At 31.6% G+C, this 18,989-nt stretch overlaps 2 protein-coding genes across 7 annotated transcripts; one reads left to right on the top strand and one right to left on the bottom strand.

The window, feature by feature from the left end:
- Positions 1-2,588: 2,588 nt before the first annotated feature.
- On the bottom strand, positions 2,589-10,884 carry LOC106463296 (PHD finger protein 7-like). Of its 3 annotated transcripts, none has more exons than XM_013923311.2 (7): positions 10,745-10,873; positions 9,926-10,010; positions 7,362-7,456; positions 6,985-7,089; positions 4,151-4,275; positions 3,246-3,408; positions 2,589-2,696 (listed from the first exon to the last, which is right to left on the bottom strand). In XM_013923311.2, the coding sequence occupies exons 2-7, from the start codon at positions 9,978-9,980 to the stop codon at positions 2,589-2,591; spliced, it is 651 nt and encodes a 216-aa protein (XP_013778765.1). In that variant the 5' UTR covers positions 9,981-10,010; positions 10,745-10,873. The 3 variants fall into 3 exon arrangements, 2 of the variants coding, with proteins under 2 accessions (XP_013778765.1, XP_022246451.1); XR_002611459.1 differs by having other exon boundaries at positions 2,593-2,696; positions 3,246-3,394; positions 10,745-10,884; XM_022390743.1 differs by lacking the exon at positions 10,745-10,873 and having other exon boundaries at positions 9,919-9,992.
- Positions 10,885-10,936: 52 nt separating this feature from the next.
- Positions 10,937-18,922, top strand: LOC106463295 (cell growth regulator with RING finger domain protein 1-like). Of its 4 annotated transcripts, none has more exons than XM_022390744.1 (6): positions 10,937-11,073; positions 13,231-13,367; positions 15,373-15,544; positions 16,211-16,367; positions 17,271-17,378; positions 17,993-18,922. In XM_022390744.1, the coding sequence occupies exons 2-6, from the start codon at positions 13,292-13,294 to the stop codon at positions 18,332-18,334; spliced, it is 855 nt and encodes a 284-aa protein (XP_022246452.1). In that variant the 5' UTR covers positions 10,937-11,073; positions 13,231-13,291; the 3' UTR covers positions 18,335-18,922. The 4 variants fall into 4 exon arrangements, with proteins under 4 accessions (XP_022246452.1, XP_013778764.1, XP_022246453.1 ...); XM_013923310.2 differs by having other exon boundaries at positions 10,942-11,041; XM_022390745.1 differs by lacking the exon at positions 10,937-11,073 and adding an exon at positions 11,137-11,225.
- The last annotated feature ends 67 nt before the right edge of the window (positions 18,923-18,989 follow it).

Raw genomic sequence — 18,989 nt, 5'->3', positions numbered from 1 at the left:
ACAACAATTCTTTCAACAGTAATTATATTTAAGTAGTTGGCTAAATTCAGAATAAAATAAAAAGCAACACAGATATAGCTCATTCATATGTACAACAATTCTTTCAACAGTAATTATATTTAAGTAGTTGGCTAAATTCAGAATAAAATAAAAAGCAACACAGATATAGCTCATTCATATGTACAGCAATTCTTTCAACAGTAATTATATTTAATTACATTACCAAACATTAGGGTTAACATTCAAAATACTCTTCAACTTTATACAAAGATTATAATATCTATTTGTGGAAATAAGTGATAAGAATTTGTTATAGGAAACATTTCTCAAACATGGTAGTAGTAATGCTGTATTTAAAATTGGTAAAACTGTTTCTACATTAATATTAGGAGGAGTTTTAAGTACTTCTTAATAGTGTTATGTCAAACTATTTAAACATTTTGTTGATGCTTTGTCAAGTATTGATTTGGTGGTCTGATTTATTAACGGGTTAATCCTTTAGTACAGCTGGTGCTCTAGAGAATTTTTTTCATATGTGAGATGTCCTATATTCAGTATAACAATGGGATTATTGCCAGAAACAGTTGTATCCAAGTAGTGGTTACCTCCCAACCTAGAGTTTAGGTCCGAGGGTGGGCTTCGTTTATGATAGGGGAAGAATGTGGTACTTTCGTTTGTGAAGAAATGCCTTACTAGTGATATCTTTAATTATTTCCATACAGGGTTAATGGGTTACACTGACTTTGTAACCATCAAGTAATCATGAGAGTATCCATACAGAAACTTTTAATATGGTGCACGTATCTTTACAAAATTTCACAAGCTTTCAGTAACATTACAAGTCATTTGTACACAGTAAATCAGATTTTTTAATTATGTATTTTAACTAATGATTTGTCAGTGACTATAATATAAAGTCAGTGTTGTCTGCATCAAGTGCAAAGTGATTTTCATGTTAAAATTTAAAATATATTTCTTGATCTGAAAATTTTCAAATTTCATTTGTGTAGTAACTTCTAAAACCTCCTAAATAAATATCACATGTTTTTCATAGTTAAACTTTATGTTTTAGTTGTTATTTTCTCTACCCTAACTTTACAGAGTTGGTCAATTTGACCAACCTTATAACTACCACAAAAAGTAGGAAATAAATCTAAATTTACCTTTGTTTTCTTACTAGAATGACTGTATATTTCTTTATCCTAAATACCTTAAGGCTCGTAACAGTTTACACCCGTTTATTCTTAATTTTACTGTTTTATTGCCATATGAACCATGTCTAACTAGTAATACTGCTATACAAGTTGTAAATCACTCAGCAAATGCACAGCTCCAGTTACCATTTTGAATGATATGTAACACACAAGCTACTTGGGAGCATACCTCCTCGAGAATTATCATTATTTTCCATTATCTTATCTAATCTAACCTAATAAGCTTCTACTCTTTACATTTTAGTTATATTTATAACAATAAATAAAAAATATACGTGAAAAACAAGAATATGTATAGCATTTATGTTTGACATCTTATTTTTTTGCTGTCGGTTGCCTATGAAATTTAAGCCTACTTTTTTTTGTAATGATAGTAGTACATTAAATAATATTTATTTATTTAAATAATGCACCTAAGAACACAGAATAATAACACACACACACATAGTTAACAATGTCCAATAACTGTTATAATTTTACTGGCTTTTTAACTAAGGTATAAATATTTTAAAATAATTCCTTTAGCTGTTCGATCTGAACACTGCAAGATAAACTTTTAAACTGAAGACAAAATTAACAATACTCTGCACGGAAAACAATGTAATATTATATGTCATTTGATGCATTAAAACTTTGTCTTTCTGTTGGTTATAAATGATATAGTATAAAATGTCAGAAAAAATTATTGGCAATTTATAAGAGAGACGATATGTCTGTGAACAAAGAAGATTGAAAGTTATAAAAATGAAACTTTGTCTAAGTAATATCTATATTATAATTAGTAATTTACATTAAACTCCATATTTCAGAGAGGGGTGGTAAATAAATTAGAGAATGGGCAAGAACTAGAAAATGAATGTCATGATTCTCATTCAAGGGGAGATTGAGGACTTACTTAAATATTTCCTTTTAAAATTAAAACTTACATAATATTAAAATTTGGTTTATTAACCTAAATTTTGATGCTAAGGTTACTTGTTTACATTGACAATAAAGTACTTTAATTAAACTTTGAAAATAACTCCATAAAAGGTTGTGACATGCATACTTTTGACCTACCCATAGCAAGAAGGTTAAGAGCATTTGCTTTATGGGCAAGACGTCCTGGATTCAATTTGACACTGACAGTAGAAATATAATTGCAAATGATTTACATAAAAAAATAACAACAAGTAATTATTTCTCTTACTTGCAGGAATAAATTAAAAAAAGACAGCATTAAATCCCTGCCCACTTAGTAGGTACTGATGACATACTCTTTATATTTGTAAGAAAAAATTAATGGCTTGTTTTAATTATAACATAGTACAATAAAACAAGCTTTACAGAATCTTTGTAATAAAGTCACTATCTCGTTTAAGAAGAAACAAAAACTTACTGTTCAGGTATGTAAATACCATATGTAAGCATTTCATTTTGAAAGTCTTCCTTATTATTGCAGATGGGGCACCTAAAGAAGTACCCAGCACATAAAGCCTGCATCTGTTATAAAACAATTAAAGAATTGTTGATGAACATGGTAATCAAACAGTAATATTAAAAACAAGTCTGACATCCCAGTGTCTCACTTAATCGCTTACACAGGTGAATCTTATATATATAATTAAATGTAAATTCATTATTGAAGAGGAATGAGAAAAAATAAAATTGCAGCCACAATACAAATATCCAACACTTTGTTTTCTATTAGTTCCTTCTGGTTCTGGTTTATAACCATGTTTTTTCTGGTAACTTTAATGTTAAACAAATCACAAGGAAACTATTGTGTATCACACTAGCAGATATTCTGAATTTTGTTCACTATGTTTTGAAAACAAATACAACAAAAAATGTTTTTTTGAATAAGTCCTAATCTTTCTTACACTTTTTTCATTATTATAGTAAAACTGAGTGACTATTAGAACATTATGAGTGTAAAATAAAAAACTTCTACTAAAAATTAAAATTTATGAAGTCGTTGGTAAAAACAAATTGTTTGTCCTTTCAACAACCATTAGCCAGAAAAACCTCAATATAACATGAAGCACAAACCTGGATACATTGTCGGTGAAACAACGAATTTTTGCAGCATGGAGAAAGTATGACGTTGTCAACATCTTGGTTATTGACAGAATACAGACAGATCGGGCACGAATAGAGTATACTGGATTTCTTTGAGATGTTTTGTTTAGGCTTGTGGTCTGCACAAAAAGACCTGCAACATTCATTTAAAAGTACACATATTGTTCAGGATTAATCACCAGTATTTAATTTTTCTATCCTGACTGAAAGTAAAAAGATCTGTAAATAACCTGTAAAAAATTGGCACATATTTAACTAAACAGTAATTTAGAAACTATATACCCATTTATGAAACGTCACCATATATGAACCAACCACTTAAAGTTCATATGTTACAGGTAATATCTAGATAAAACCTACGAGAAGTGAAAATTTGAGACAAGATGCCACCAGTTCATTCAAAATCATTAATACTTTATCTATACATAACTATGAAAGTCTTGTTTTACATTCCAAGGGAAGTAATGAAAAATTAATTCCAATCAAATGCTTATACAGATGTACTTGTGAAAATATGTTGTGTTAATTGTAGACGGTTTCTTCCACTTCATTTTAATGTAACTATATTTTAAATACTATTGGAAATACCCTACATTTAAATGTATTTAATCAATTTTGAAAATATTGATAAAAAGATAATTGATATGATTATTCGCACCTGTAACTAAGCATCTGCAAGATTTCTGAAATAACCTAAAGTATAAAATAATTACGAACTACGTATATATTGTTTCACTAACAAAAAATATTGCTGTCTTTACATCACTTAAAGACCTTGTGATGAATGTTAAATGATGAAAGCTATTATTTCTAACACTGATACATGCTTTAAGGTTACTCCTCACAACTTGAATATTATATCACAAAATACTCACGAAAAATTATCAAAAAACTGGTGAAGGACACCTCGTCCATAAGCACAAGGCACATGAAACACTTTCCTACAGTTCTTATTACAGCAGCCCACTGTTGCCCCGGTCTTTTTACAAAAGAAACATCGCTAGGAAGAAGAAAATTAAGCCATATCAATTGCTTCCAGATCCACAACACTAATGATAATGAAAAATGTATATGCTGTGGCAGATTAAACTAATACAACTTAATAACAATCCTTCAATACAGTTTAAACAGTAATTAAAGTTAACGTTTTTCCTACACTGAAAATGTATTTCCAATAGGTACTTATCTCCCATCAGACAAAGCTATCTCAATCTTCTTTCTACCCTCTAAGCATTATACATCCCATCAATTTTTGAACATGTACATATCATGTGACTACTCTCCACCAATAACATTGCACCATCTATATTGGCTAGCTCCCTCTGCTATTCTCATCAATCCTCACTTTCAAGAATTGGCAAGCTCTGAAAGAATAACACCAGCAGAGGGAAGGAAGGGTGGGAAGTGTGAGAGAAGATAAGTACCTATCGGAAATACATTTTCAGTGTAAAAAAAGTGTTAACTTCTGATACGGTTTTACCTTCTCTCATACAAAGCTAGAATACCACATTGTAAGGTGGATGGGCCAGTGTAGGAACTCACCATTTGAAACCAAGAGAAAAGCAACTGCCCAAAATGAACTTGTATGCTCCAATACGAAATTGAAGCACCCAAGTGGGGTACCACACTACACCTGGAATAGGTATGCTCTTTGCTCTTGAAGGAGGAAATAAATCTGATATGGGATGTGGACAAGTGTAATATGGACTGAGAGGTGCAGTCCACAGTAAAATATAAACTGAATAAGTAAAGTTATTACACATCCTCAACCAGACTGACGAGGTTCCATAACTCGTCCTTGGAATATCAACCCTGGATTCCAAGGTATCAGGATGACCTCCAAATATCGTATTGTATAGGAATGGGGCTGGTGCAGATCTTGCAGGGATGAATGTGGAAGATGCACCCCTCCCCAACATCACAGGAGTCAGGTATTAAGAGAAAGAGTAGAGTCCAATAAACATGTCATAATGGACCAAAGGAGGGCCATGAGCTCATCTGAAAAAAGGTCAGAAGAGCAACAAAAAGCTTCAGAAAATAAACAGAGGGAAGACAGGTAACATAAAAGAGGGGAGAGGGAAAGGCAAATCCTTGAAAATTGAGTCTGATTAAAATGAACCGAAGCCCCAGGATTCGAATTCCAAAGGGGAAGTAGAGGATCTAATTGCTGAGAATCCAAATATGGATCTGAAACATGATGGTATGCCAAAACAAAATGGTCAGATAATGAGGAGGATGGGGTAGACTGACAACTGACTGAAGCTGGTCAGAAGATTTGGAGCAAAATTAATGGGGTATATAGATTGGTCTTCTGATTGCAAAAATATTTTAGCAATGCTTAGAGGGCAGAAAGATCGAGATAACTTTGTGTGAGAGGGAGTAAGACCAAAGCCGAATAATTTCTTTGGTCCACCCAAATTATGAAACTTAGTCACCCAATGAAAGCTACCGAGCTTGTGGCTCTAAATAATTAGCTACTTTTCAGAAGATACTGGCTGGTTTCCCTAACATTACGAGAAAATATATGAGATTCCCTTAGCACTAAAGGTATTGACCTTATCGAGACGGGTCACGGATGAAAGGCCATGTCATCTCGTTTGTTGACTCGCATTAAAAATTTTATTGGAATACTATTTCATTAATTTATGTCAATAACTTTGGTATCAAACTGTAAATTATAATTCAAATTTTAGTACTACATATTACTCAATTTCTTAATTTAAAAGCAAATACTAAAAAAAACACAGATAAACATTGATTTTTGTGTGTCACGTGATTTGTTGAATGCAGCACTGGTTCAAATTAGATGTTTATGAAGTCAAAATACTGAGTTTATAGTTTTGTATGAATTAGAAACTCAAATTACCAATATTGAGAAGCTAGAATATAAAATAAGAGCTTTTTATCTTTTCAATTTGCTAAGATATTGCTCATGTAATGAATCAAACAGTGGTACCCCGCTCACCTCTTTCCATTTTTAGAAATGCTCCCTTATATACACTTACTTCTATACATGACATGAATAACCAATCGGAAGCTCAGAATGTCAGACATTTTAATGGGCTTGGTGCCATTTCTTTCTTTTGAACCAATATTTCAGCAAGGTAGGATGTGTCATTAGTCTGCTTGAAATTTCATATATTTTTAGGCTAAAATACATCTTAGTTACTAAGCTTGATAAGTTATAGTGGAATTCTATGGTATCAATGTAGTAATCTATGATTTGAATCCTCAAAATAAAACATTTGTTATCCAGCATCTTCACATCCAGAAAGTTCTTGTAATCAGAAATTTCAAAATCTCCAAATACAAATGCTCATTATAACTTAATAATGGTGCTGTTATGGCTTTGTTTACATTCTTTTCCATCAGCAAGCTTCAGTTGTTAGCCACCTGTACTGTGAGTCACACTTAAAATACTGTACTTATAAATGTTTTTATACAAGTTAAGGTTTTGTTTTTATAACATTTATTATTGTTTAAAACTGTTATTACTATAGATGATGTAGAAATAATCAACAAGGTGTTAAAATTTTTCCTGTAAAATATCCTCTGGGGAATGCTTTTGTAACCAGAATTTTTGCCTATCCAGGTCTGACAGATGCCAGATAATAAAGTTTTAATTGTATTGAGTATGGCCTCTATACAGTAGCAAAATTTCTGGTTAATAAAGTGCACACATAAAGAGGAAGAAACATAATGGTTTTACCAGTCTTCTTCCTCGCTTTACTTCTATCCAAATGTCTTCAGGCAAAAACCCAACAATTCCATCTTCGTCAGTTTGCCCTTTTTGTTCCAGACCACTGGCTAACAGCTGAAAAATATTCATTTTAAACTTAGAAAAATGATGTTTGTTTTAATTTAGGGTAAAATCATTTCAAAACACTTTTAGTCTCAATAATAATAAATAAATAAATATATATATATATATAAAAGAAGAAGAAAGAGAGAGAGAGAGTAAAATTATTATATAACTTACGGAAAAAACAACAACTTAAGGCGATATACAAATCTAACTTATAAAGAAAATAGAAATAAATTTGTTAGTATTCTAATACGTTCTTCGATTGCACGATATCATCTTACCATACAGAAATGATGTATTGAGAATTCATCATGATGAAAGAACTTTCCAACCATCAACTCTTCTTCATAGTTGGTTTCACAAAGAATGCAAACAGCTGTGCAAGAAAAATCATATGTAAATATCACCATTGTCCATTATTTTACTTAGATGCTTAGTGTTGATTATTATTTTGGTTTTCATTTAGACTCGTGTAGAAAATTCAACTATGTGAAAAAGATTTCCTACCTTCTCATTAAAGGTGCCGACATCAACCAAAATAAAAAACAACAACAACAAATAAACATATTTTTAAATAAACCTACTACATTGATAAACTACATTTCTTTCATCTGTTTCTTTAAAACACAATGCATCATTTTGTGTTTTAGAGAGCAAAGTACTCGTGGAAACTAAAGTCAACTGTACACTACATGTAAACAGGTTATCTATGTATATAAAAAGTTGTATTGTATCTTTCTGTCACACTTGGAAACTAAAGTCAACTGTACACTACATGTAAACAGGTTATCTATGTATATAAAAAGTTGTATTGTATCTTTCTGTCACACTTGGAAACTAAAGTCAACTGTACACTACATGTAAGCAGGTTATCTATGTATATAAAAAGTTGTATTGTATCTTCCTGTCACACTTGGAAACTAAAGTCAACTGTACACTACATGTAAGCAGGTTATCTATGTATATAAAAAGTTGTATTGTATCTTTCTGTCACACTTGGAAACTAAAGTTAACTGTACACTACATGTAAACAGGTTATCTATGTATGTATAAAGCTGAAGAATGTCTGTCTTTCACACCTTAAAACCAGAGTAAAATGTTTACTGCCTGGAAACTAAAATCTGATCCCCCTCCCTCTATGTTCTCCTCATGCAAGGAACAGTAACATCAAGGTGAAATCATTTTTTTGTTTTTGATAATTTCAATAAAATTATCAACAAAATTATTTATATTTTAGTGGTAACCAAGTGCATTAGTTTTTAGGTCTCGGGAAAGATTTGCAATACAGAAGTTGAAAATGTTATATTAAAACAATTTTGTAGTTTCAACACATTGTTACAACTGTTCACTCTTTATCCTGAAAATAGCTCTGCACTGTAGTTTCCATTGAAAAAGGCTCCACCTTAAGGTTGTAATGTCTAAAGCACATTACTCCTCCCTGCTTACTTTCCATACGCAATTTAGCATATGAGAATGACAGTCTTTCAATACCCATTTCAATAGTACGATCACACAGATATTCATAGATGACGCATATGGGGATTTAACTGCTTTGTCTTCATCTTGGAATAGCATAAAAAACATTTTCAGTCTCCAGCTGCCTGTATACACGTGACTATTGAATTGATATACTGTGGAAGCAATGTGCATAAATGATTTGTGTTACTTTTCCACTTGGAGATCCTTTTCAATATGTTGCATACTGTTACCTGTTACATAAGGTTGGTTTTGGCACTGAACTTTGTGTATTCTTGCCTGTCACATAAGGATGGTTTTGGCACTGAACTTTGTGTTTGTGTATTCTTGTCTGTTACAAGACACTGCACATTGCTTACTACAGTAGGGGTACAACTTGTTGCAGCTCTTTTTCTGGATGGTTCTGGTGTTCCAATTTGATACATATTCCTTTGTTTCTAGTGTCATTAAGTACAAACCTTTCCCAAAAGTGATCAATTTTTGGTGGCATCATAATACCTACCAAATGTTAAACAATTTCAAAATTTAGTTCTGATACATTCCACCACAATTTTCTGTTGGCTGTAGTTGTCATGTGACTTGCAAATTCAAAAATATTTTAGTAGAACATACTCAACCCTCTGTATAAAATCTACAAAATATACGATAAGGAATCGGCTTGTCTTATCTCTTTAAAATATAACTAAAGTACATTATTATTACTATATTAAGAGAAGACATTATGTCACTACAGTGTATTCATCCACTTTAAGCCTACATTTTTGTTTCCAATGTATAATGTTACCATACTCTAAATTAGATATACTTCTACAGTGTCCCTGAAAGTGTTCTGTTTCAAAAGTAAATAAAACCAAAATTAAGAGTAACAAATATTTGTATTCCTTGCTTTTGTAGTTCATAAGTCATGCTGTGTTGTAGCCTACAAAATGCATAATTCTTCACGTCATTCATGACATGTGCATGGTTTACTGACATCACAACAGTATAAATTGCAACATTAAGTTCCCTCATGTTACATCATTTTATTGTCTACTGACTGACTGACAGACAACACAATACTATATAGTGGTACGAGTGGTTAAAGCAGGTGACTCCTCCAGGCCGCCTTTAGCTCCCTTTCTGGGAAATAATTATACCAGGGTTTATCCACTTCATATTAATGTTCTTTTGTAATTAAGAACAACTATGGCAAAAACTTGCTAAGAAAATTCAGTTACCTATTAAACTAACATTAAAAAACTAAGAAATAAATTATTTCAAAAAATAATTTTTGTCTTTTATTAATAAGATTTAAATTGTAACAGGGTAAACTGCTGGCCCTTTAGAATATATATATATAAATATAATAAAATAATGACAAACCTCTAACCTCTTTTTGGAATGCAGTGAGCAATTTTTTGCTTTTTATTGGAATTGGAAGTCATTCTGTTTTGTCCTTCCCTTGTGCTAGTAATCTGCATAAATAGAATGACACAAATATAAACTGATAAAAATGCTACACTTAACTGCAATTTTACTCTAAAAGAACCAAAAATAATTTTACTTTAGTATCTTGAAAACAGCCCACAATTATTTGTATATAACACAACCAACTCGTGGTTTGTAAAATAAGGTTATATATGTATAAATAAGAGAAGAAAAAAGGTGTAATCAAACAATTTTTGAACATTCTACTATTGAATTTATTTGTTAAAAGTTACATGAAACATAAACTGATCTTAAATGTTCCACAAAATGAATGAAATCAAGTTATCACCACAACCAATTTTTATATTCTAGTTCTACAACTACTCTTAAAATAAATGCATGTAATTTCATCTAAGAATGAGTCTATATTGGACCAGTTGCATTTTAAGGAGCCTCTGAAGGTTTTATTTTACCTCACAAAATAAACGATTTGTTGGTGTTAGAAAAATAAAACTGTCTTAACTGTAGATGGGTCCTACCTTGCCAAAATTTATATTTGTGCGTCCTACGATTATTAACGTTAGAAATATTACCACTCTTAAGTGTTAATAAATTAATATTACTGTTAGTGTTACTATATGAGGGTAGTCTGAGCAGAAATTACCTACTACTAGTAGTATTAGTAAAAAATACGCTAAAGTAGCCTAGTATTTAGTACTACTAGTTGTAGTCAGTTCTACACTATATTATATACGAAAGTAAATACTATTAAAATACGTACCTTTGCGGATTAATATCTTACATGTTAATTCTATATTATTATAAGTTAGAATTTTCTTGTTCTACTGTAGCAAGTAACTCACTACCACCATCCTCAGCATAGAAAACAACTCGCCACTGGTTTAAACTTTGTCACTCGCAAAAAGGCGCTCATTTTATCCAATTACAACTAGTGTTTTGTCACGTGATATAAAAGCTTAACAATGGCTACGTTAGCAGCGTTAGCAGGAGCTTCTAACGTTATAGCCATTTTTGTTGTTTTAATTTCTTTTTTTACGATGATGACTTTTCTTCTACGGTAAAAACTATTCAGTCGTTGCTTAATCAGAGGTTTCTCACTTTTTTTGTATAATGTTTGTTTTAATTAAATAAACGTGTTGAAGAAGTACACGTAATACATGACAATTAAATTCAACTTAAAAGTACCAAAGTAGCTACTAAGCTCAATAAAAATTAAAGCCTTAATAAGTCTTCCCGATTGTGTAAGCTATAAACTATTAAGTCTAATTGTTAATTACTAATACTAGTAAGGCTTAACTATAAACCAGAAATTATAATTTGTATTTTGCGTGACTTGTTAAAGTTTAAAGTTTACTTGTCTTAGTGTCTACTCCTGAGTGATCTAGGCTAAGTAAGACTAGCGATTGCGTGTGAAAAGGTACTTAATATGTTAATTGAATACTGTGTACTAAATTATAGGCCGTACTTTATTAATATTCGGTATTATGTTAGTATAACTATAACTGTGTTCACTGGTTCAGCAAGATGTTTTTCTCGCAATCATATTTTCTATCAGACTGTTTCGTATAGCTGTAGTAATTATGTATACTGTAGTATAGACATGTATTTTCTTTAAAGAGAACTTAAAAGATGATAATTTAACAGCAGGCCTAGTGATTATTGGGCTTATAACTTATATATCTATCGATATTAAGAAATTATAAGTCTTCTGAATTGGGAAGAAGCTTTGATATCAGTTAACACTAACGTATCATAAATGAGAGTTAACATAGATTCACCAAAGGACAACATTGCCTTACTTATACTATTCTGTTAGTGACTGACCTTTTTCCCATGGGATGTTGCTTGTTAACTTGATGACGGAAAAAAAAAAGCCTTTTACAAGGTGCAATAAAAACACATTGGTAAGGGGTTGGAGAAAAAAACATTTAATTGGATTTAAGGTTGGTGGTTGGATGGGAGAAACCAATAGTCTGTTATTGGTGGAGCCCAGTTGAACTATACCATTGTTACAAATGGAGTAACTCAGGACTTTGAGCTAGGTTCTTTGCTGTTCCTTATTTATAGTAATGATATATTGATAGGAGCATAATTAGTTAAATTTGTTGATGACATTAAATTCTTTGGTATTTCTAGCAGTATTGATGATGTTGAGGTATTACTATTACAGAATTAATTGGCAAGTTGGATAAATAACTTGTCAACGGACTTTTTTTTTAGCTTTAGTTATAATAGATGCAAGGTAATACTTTTGGGTTGTTAAACCTGGATCACACATATAATATTAATTTGAACCTACTCAGTATCAAGATTGAAGAAAAGTACCTTGGCATAGTGGTGGGTATATTACTCAAGCTATCGAGGCAGTGCTATGTTGTTTGTAGTAAAGCTGCTGTAATAGACTTTTAGGATGTATCTATTGGCCTATTGATTATAAGTCAAAAATAGATAATTATCTCTATAAACAAATCACTAGTTAGGCCTCACATACAATACTGTGTATAATTTTGGCCTAATATTGACTAATTGGAAATGGTTTTTAGGAGACTACTAAGATGAGTCCAGAGATATTTCAGCTTGTTTTCTCTTGAAGATTAAGAGGATAAAAGCTTTATATTTCTTTGTGATAGTAGAATGAAAGAACACAAGGATCCAAGGTTTAGAAAAGACAGGCTAGGCTCTAGTTAGAATGACTTGTTGTTAGCAGTAGTGGGGGCTAGTACCTTATGACAGTTTAAGAAGGAAATAGATGACTTTCTAAAAAATAAAGGTTGGGTTTAAATCTTTACTTTTCTTAAAGACAGGTATTTAAGGGTAGCCTTGAAGGACCAAATAATTCTTTTTTGTTTTAAGGCTTGTATGCAGAATGTTTGAAAGGGTAGGGGGGTCTAATTTGTGAGAAGCACAACCAGCATGCTTATGCTATGTGGGTCTGGAGACATGCTACTATTTCAAGCACAAAAATGCTAATGCTTCATCAGAAGAATACAGAATGTGTAAAATACCATAAGCAGCTGTGTTATAAATATATATAAGCATAATTTTTTAACATCACAAAAATAGGGTGTTTGTTAGAACCCCCTTTGAGTGCATGTGTAGTTATTATGTAGAAAAAACAAAGTAAAGTTATCAAATATATTTATGTATGAGAAGTTTTTTCAACCGAAGTCAGAAGTTCTAATAGATGTGACTGCAAGAAATGAATGCGAGTCTATATTGAGACAAAACTTTTTTTTTTCTTTTTAGTTTCAGGAACTTAAATGGTCCTTTTACTTCGGTGACTGTGGTGCATGAACCGCCAACACAAATGTTGCAGCCGATGATTCTTGTACAAAATCCATTCACGTTGAAGATTATTAATGTCATGGACAGCTCCCTTTCTGGTGAGATAATTGAAGCATAATATTGGGTTAATTCTGACAACTTTCTTGTATTATTTTCAGTTTTTATCTACAAAAATATAATTAATATTTGAAATCATCACTAATTGGTGAAATTACACAATTACAGAATTAAGGAAACAAATACAGTTGTATTCTTTGATAGATTGTTTAGAGAGAGTATTCATGATGAAACTTTGTAGAATGGACGGCAGCTGCCTGTTGTAGAAACACAAGGTCCTGAAGACGAAAGGCGAAACGTCGTCCTCTACACTTGCGTCTCTACGACAGGCAGTTGCCGTCCATTCTACAAAGATTCAAATACAGTTGTACATTTAAGAAATATTTATTATGAGCATTGAACCAGGAAATATAGAAAAATGTAGACAACCCCATGTTATCTAGCACATGGAAGAACACTTATTCCCCATGTTATCTAGCACATGGAAGAACACTTATGAAAAATGTAGACAGGCTTCACCTTAATATGAGCAATTATCGTGTGAGACTGGGCAAGTCCAGCTCGATGTTTTAACAAAATGCTAAATATTTGAAAATGTCAAGGTTATTAAAAAATGACAAACATGAACTTAGTAATCAGAATAATTTCAGCAGAGGCTTCACCTCCTCATGTTATCTAGCATATGGAAGAACACTTATGAAAAATGTAGACAGGCTTCACCTTAAGCACTGCCAACACAAATGTGTGTATTTATACTGAATGCCCATTGTCAACTTTTGTCTCATGCACATGACATCTAGATTATTTATTTATATTAGTAAAACATATAAAAGACTGTATTATAAGGAATGAAATTGTTTCCAGTAAAAAATATGTCTGGATTTAGAAGTAATCACTCATAGCTGTTAATGTTCCACTTCAATCCTTGATTACTTCTTAATCCCTTGTTTGAAATAATGAACAAGAAGCAGCTTCCATGTGTTTAATTATCTCCAGTAAATTATCTAAAATAAGCCACTAACTCTCTCCTTCATTCTTCAAGAGGTTTCCTGTTATGATAAATCTTTGGCTGTTCAGCATCATAGTATTACTTTTTTTTTCTTCTCAGCGTGTCTTGCTTTATTTTTACAGTTGTCTACCCCAAGTTGTGAAGCTTCAATCCTTTTTGATCACTAAAATTAACTGTTTTCTTCCTTTGATCACTAGTCATGGGTTTTCTCTCCTCTATGGTTTTGTAAATTGGTACGTTCTGTGGATGTTATCAGACTCATATGCTGAATGTTTGAAGGGGGGGGTTCTAATTTGTGAGATCAACCAGCATGCTAATGATGTGGGAGTCATGCAACTATTTCAAGCCAAAAAATGCTAATGCTTCATCAGAAGAATGTAGAAAATGTTAAATACTATAAACAGCTGCACTATAACTATATAAGCAAAATTTTTTTACATCACAAAAGTAGGGGGATCAGCTGAACCCATCCACCCCTGTGTACGTGCCTGGGTATCATACTAAAGCATTTTTAGTCTATAAGATATCAGGATATTAGGAAAATCTGCCCTGACCAGGACTTGAATTTCAGACCAACAGCTCATCCTAGTGCTCTGTTATGTTGTAAAGATCAAAGAGGTTTGTGTTTTTTGTAGTTTTGATGCATGTTGAAAGGTTTGGTTTGCATTTCTGTTTTTTTTCACTTTATTATATGATACTGTATTTTCAATTTCTTGACAAAGTATTGTTTTCAAACATGAAAACTTGAAAATTATCATGCCATGCACTCTGTTCCCTGCTTAAATATTCGGTTCTCTCTGCTTCATTCAATACATTTATTACTTAAAAATATTGATTTACTAGCCTGTAAGTTAAGTCTGAATGACTTCTTAACCTCGTTGGAAGAATGAAGGCTCCACACCACACACAATCTGTACTATAACTTCAGAAATTTGACCTTTACAAACCAACAATATCAAAGTTAAAACAAGTCATTAGAACTAACACAATGTAGAAACATAAGATATCAGGTCTTGTTTTATTTGCATGTTTTTCAGGTATAGATTGTTCTATCACATGTCAAACACCCTGTTTAATGCAAGTATTTTGGGGTGTTAGCATGGAAGAACTTGATAAAATGCTTTGTACGTCATGGCTACAGTTGAAGGAAGCACTTTTGGGAAACAATCTTCAAGAATTCAGATGTTTGGGTAAAAACCAAATGATAGAGTATCCTTTTTTATTCTGAAATTAAATTTTCTGCAAGGTTTGAATGTAAATTATAGAAACAAGTTAGTACTTTTTTTCTATTTGCTTAAAATAGCAGTCAAATCATATTAAAAAATTCTCAACTACTATTTTAAGGATGCTAAAAAAATTTATGTGTTATTACCAAAAAAAAAAAACCCTGTCAGTAAGATTCCAGTTCAAACTTGTTTTTTATATGCCATATTACAAATATTTTGTTTTAAGTGGTTTAGATTAATTAGTTCTTTGATAATTTTGCTCTAGCAGTAAACATAGCCTTGAAATTAGCGTTAGTGAAACAATAGAGAAATCTGAACATTCAGTATAAAAGGTGGTTTGAAAGTTATTGTACAGTTCTGACTGCACTTAACATTAAAATATATCACACATATATATGTGTATAAATATTTATATACAATGACAGATTCTTGTGTCTCTTGATACTTTATAATAATTGTTGTCTAAGCTGTTTAGTTTTATATGTAGGCATAATCTTGCACCTGTACCCGTTGATGAAGAAAGTGGTATAGTCGTTGAAGCTGATATATAGGTATCTTAACTCAATTAAAATATTTAATTTTTTGAAAGAATCATATAATAATTTACATAATAAAATTCGTCCTTATTGAATCTTTACACTAAATTCAGATTAGACATCTGTGAGAATGAGGTGCTTAAAATTGTCCCAACCCGGGCCATTATGGCGGCCGATTTAGGAACCTTACCTCGAACACGGTTTCCTTTAGTAGTACTGATGATGAGGAAAGATCTGCTGCTCGAAGAAGAGGATCAACAGAACAGTGTGGTAAAATCATTTGAAAATAGTGGAACATATTTTTTCAGAACTCTAAAACTCTAAAACATTATGCCAGTCTTGCACTCTGCTACTCACTGTCTATTATATTTGCTGTTTTAGTAAAACAAAAACCTACAGTCTCTTCAGAAGAAGTTAGTATCATCTGAGGGGAACATATTTGCAAAGCAAATAAAAATTTAGTTTTACTGGGTTTTTAATTTCTGACATACTTCATACTTTATTCTCCCAATTTTGTTTTTGCCAAGCAGCAAAAGTATGAGTAAATTAACATTTGTTAAGTATTCCGTAACAAATATTAAGTAAGTTATTAACATCTGTTAAGTATTCCGTAACAAATATTAAGTAAGTTATTAACATTCGTTAAGTATTCCGTAACAAATATTAAGTGAGTTATTAACATTTGTTAAGTATTTTGTAACAAATATTAAGTAAGTTATTAACATTTGTTAAGTATTCCATAACAAATATTAAGTAAGTTATTAACATTCGTTAAGTATTCCGTAACAAATATTAAGTAAGTTATTAACATTTGTTAAGTATTCCATAACAAATATTAAGTAAGTTATTAACATTTGTTAAGTATTTTGTAACAAGTATTAAGTAAGTTATTAACATTTGTTAAGTATTTTGTAACAAATATTAAGTAAGTTATTAACATTTGTTAAGTATTTTATAACAAATATTAAGTAAGTTATTAACAATCATTAAGTATTTTGTAACAAATACTAAGCTGTGTAGTTTTTGAAGTTTGTAATTCACAGCTTTAAATCTATGAACTTGGAAAAGAACTAACTTAAGTGAGTAATTCGAGTACATTTTTGTGGATGATTTAAAGCTGCAAGTTATAAAGTTGGTCATGAGTAGTTGTTAATATGCATGTTGTTTTCACAGGTAGCTATGGTAACCATTGTACACATCAAAGATCCGGTGTGTACCCTAAATACCAGTGTTATAGCACAGTATTTGAAGCAGGCTAATGAGCAGACATGTTGTTTGAAGGTAAGAATCAAATGCCATGCCATGTAGTGATTATCACATGTATAATTCTATTTAGTTTTAAAGTGCATAGTGGGATTATTAAGTTACAAGTGCACTATGGTTGATATGTTATCTCTCCCTACATTAATAAGGGATGGATAAGGGTAGTTTTTCCATTGACATTTGGATATCTATGGGAGAGTTGGGGGGATTTTACATATGTAAACTAATTTATAGTGCATGACATCAATGTTCTTCTAATTTTTTCTTTGTACTGGGCAGACTCCAAACTCCTGTTAAAACTACTTTTCTGTCCAGAAATTGTTTGAGCAGTTGTTGATGCCTGCACTCCTGCCTTATGTTTGGATGTGGTATTATTCAAACTGTAGGCCTAAGTCTTACGCATGAAACTTTTACCAACTGACTGACTTGTAAGCAGCCTGTTGTTTTTGATGTACGGTACATGCTGGGCAGTCGAGCTTGATTATAGCTTACAGGAAACGTTGTGTGACATACATAACAAACATTTACATTATAAGTGAAATCGTATTTCAAAACATCACTAAGATGTCAGAAAAACATTTCTAGGCTATTTGTCACATATGTTTAAAAAAAAACTTTTTTTTTTTATCCAGCCTCTGTACATGCCTACGGATTCTAGTTCAGATCAGCAACAGTATGCAAACAGTGTTAGTGGCAGTACCCAAACACCAGCAGAATGTGTTGTATGCCAGATCAATCCCATTTCTAGAGTTTTGCTTCCTTGTAGACACACGTGCGTATGCATGACGTGCTTTCCAAGACTGACTAACTGTCCTATGTGTCGAGGAGTCATTCAATCTTATTTTTGTATTCGAGATGAAGAGCCACAGATTTACCCAGAAAATCACCACGAACCTTCATGGTCAGAGCTCAGTTGGCATGACAGGTGGTCAAGATTTAATGACCGTTTGAATCAATGGTTAGGATTTACTTGAAATCGGCATATTCTTTTCGAGTGTCTGTTTATCTTGTACTTAAGTTTAAAAGAAATGTAATATACTTTTGACCTGTGAAACACTATGTAAATAATACAAGCTTATTTCATGTACATTTGTGTTTGTGTTGTAGTAATTTAAAATTCAAAACCTACAACTTTCAGACTCTAGGCAGTTTCACAATCCACAGCTTCGTTCCTCAGTCACTTAGTTTCAATATCGATGCTGTGTTCCATAATGGATCTTTTTGAGAATTTGGGTTTACTGTTTCTGTTTTCTTATCTCTGTACAAGTTGGTTTTGATTTCTACATTATGAGCCAATGTTGATTTAATATTTCATATAATACTGTTTTCTAAACATATTAATTGTTCTCTATAGCTTTGATTTTGTTTCTTTATGATTAAATACAAGGAAGACTTATCAAATTACCACTGATACAATAGTACACATGTTTCCTATCCTATTTTTGTGTATGTATGTGGATTAAAGGCACTTCATAGCTGAAACAAAATCTCTTCAGAAAATGTTAACTTTCTATAATTAATGAATATTCATATGGCTTTAGTCAAAAAGTAAAACTTTTTGATAAATGACTTGTAAAAAAAACATATTATTGATTTTAAGTTTTCTGATTTGATTTTGGTTAAAAAAAA

Source organism: Limulus polyphemus, unplaced genomic scaffold (assembly GCF_000517525.1).
Source record: "Limulus polyphemus unplaced genomic scaffold, Limulus_polyphemus-2.1.2 Scaffold1370, whole genome shotgun sequence".
Taxonomy (NCBI): domain Eukaryota; kingdom Metazoa; phylum Arthropoda; class Merostomata; order Xiphosura; family Limulidae; genus Limulus; species Limulus polyphemus.
Note: the sequence above shows the minus strand (reverse complement) of the source record. Positions and strands in the feature narration are given on the sequence as shown.

Coding starts and splice junctions, on each gene's coding strand:
- LOC106463296 (XM_013923311.2), bottom strand. CDS start 9,980: ATGACTTCCAATTCCAATAAAAAGCAAAAAATTGCTCACTGCATTCCA. Junction 7,090..7,361: donor CAATACATCATTTCTGTATG/GTAAGATGATAT, acceptor AATATTTTTCAG/CTGTTAGCCAGTGGTCTGGA. Junction 4,276..6,984: donor TAAAGCGAGGAAGAAGACTG/GTAAAACCATTA, acceptor TCTTCTTCCTAG/CGATGTTTCTTTTGTAAAAA.
- LOC106463295 (XM_013923310.2), top strand. CDS start 10,947: ATGGCTACGTTAGCAGCGTTAGCAGGAGCTTCTAACGTTATAGCCATT. Junction 15,545..16,210: donor GGTAAAAACCAAATGATAGA/GTATCCTTTTTT, acceptor CACTAAATTCAG/ATTAGACATCTGTGAGAATG. Junction 17,379..17,992: donor AGCAGACATGTTGTTTGAAG/GTAAGAATCAAA, acceptor TTTTTTATCCAG/CCTCTGTACATGCCTACGGA.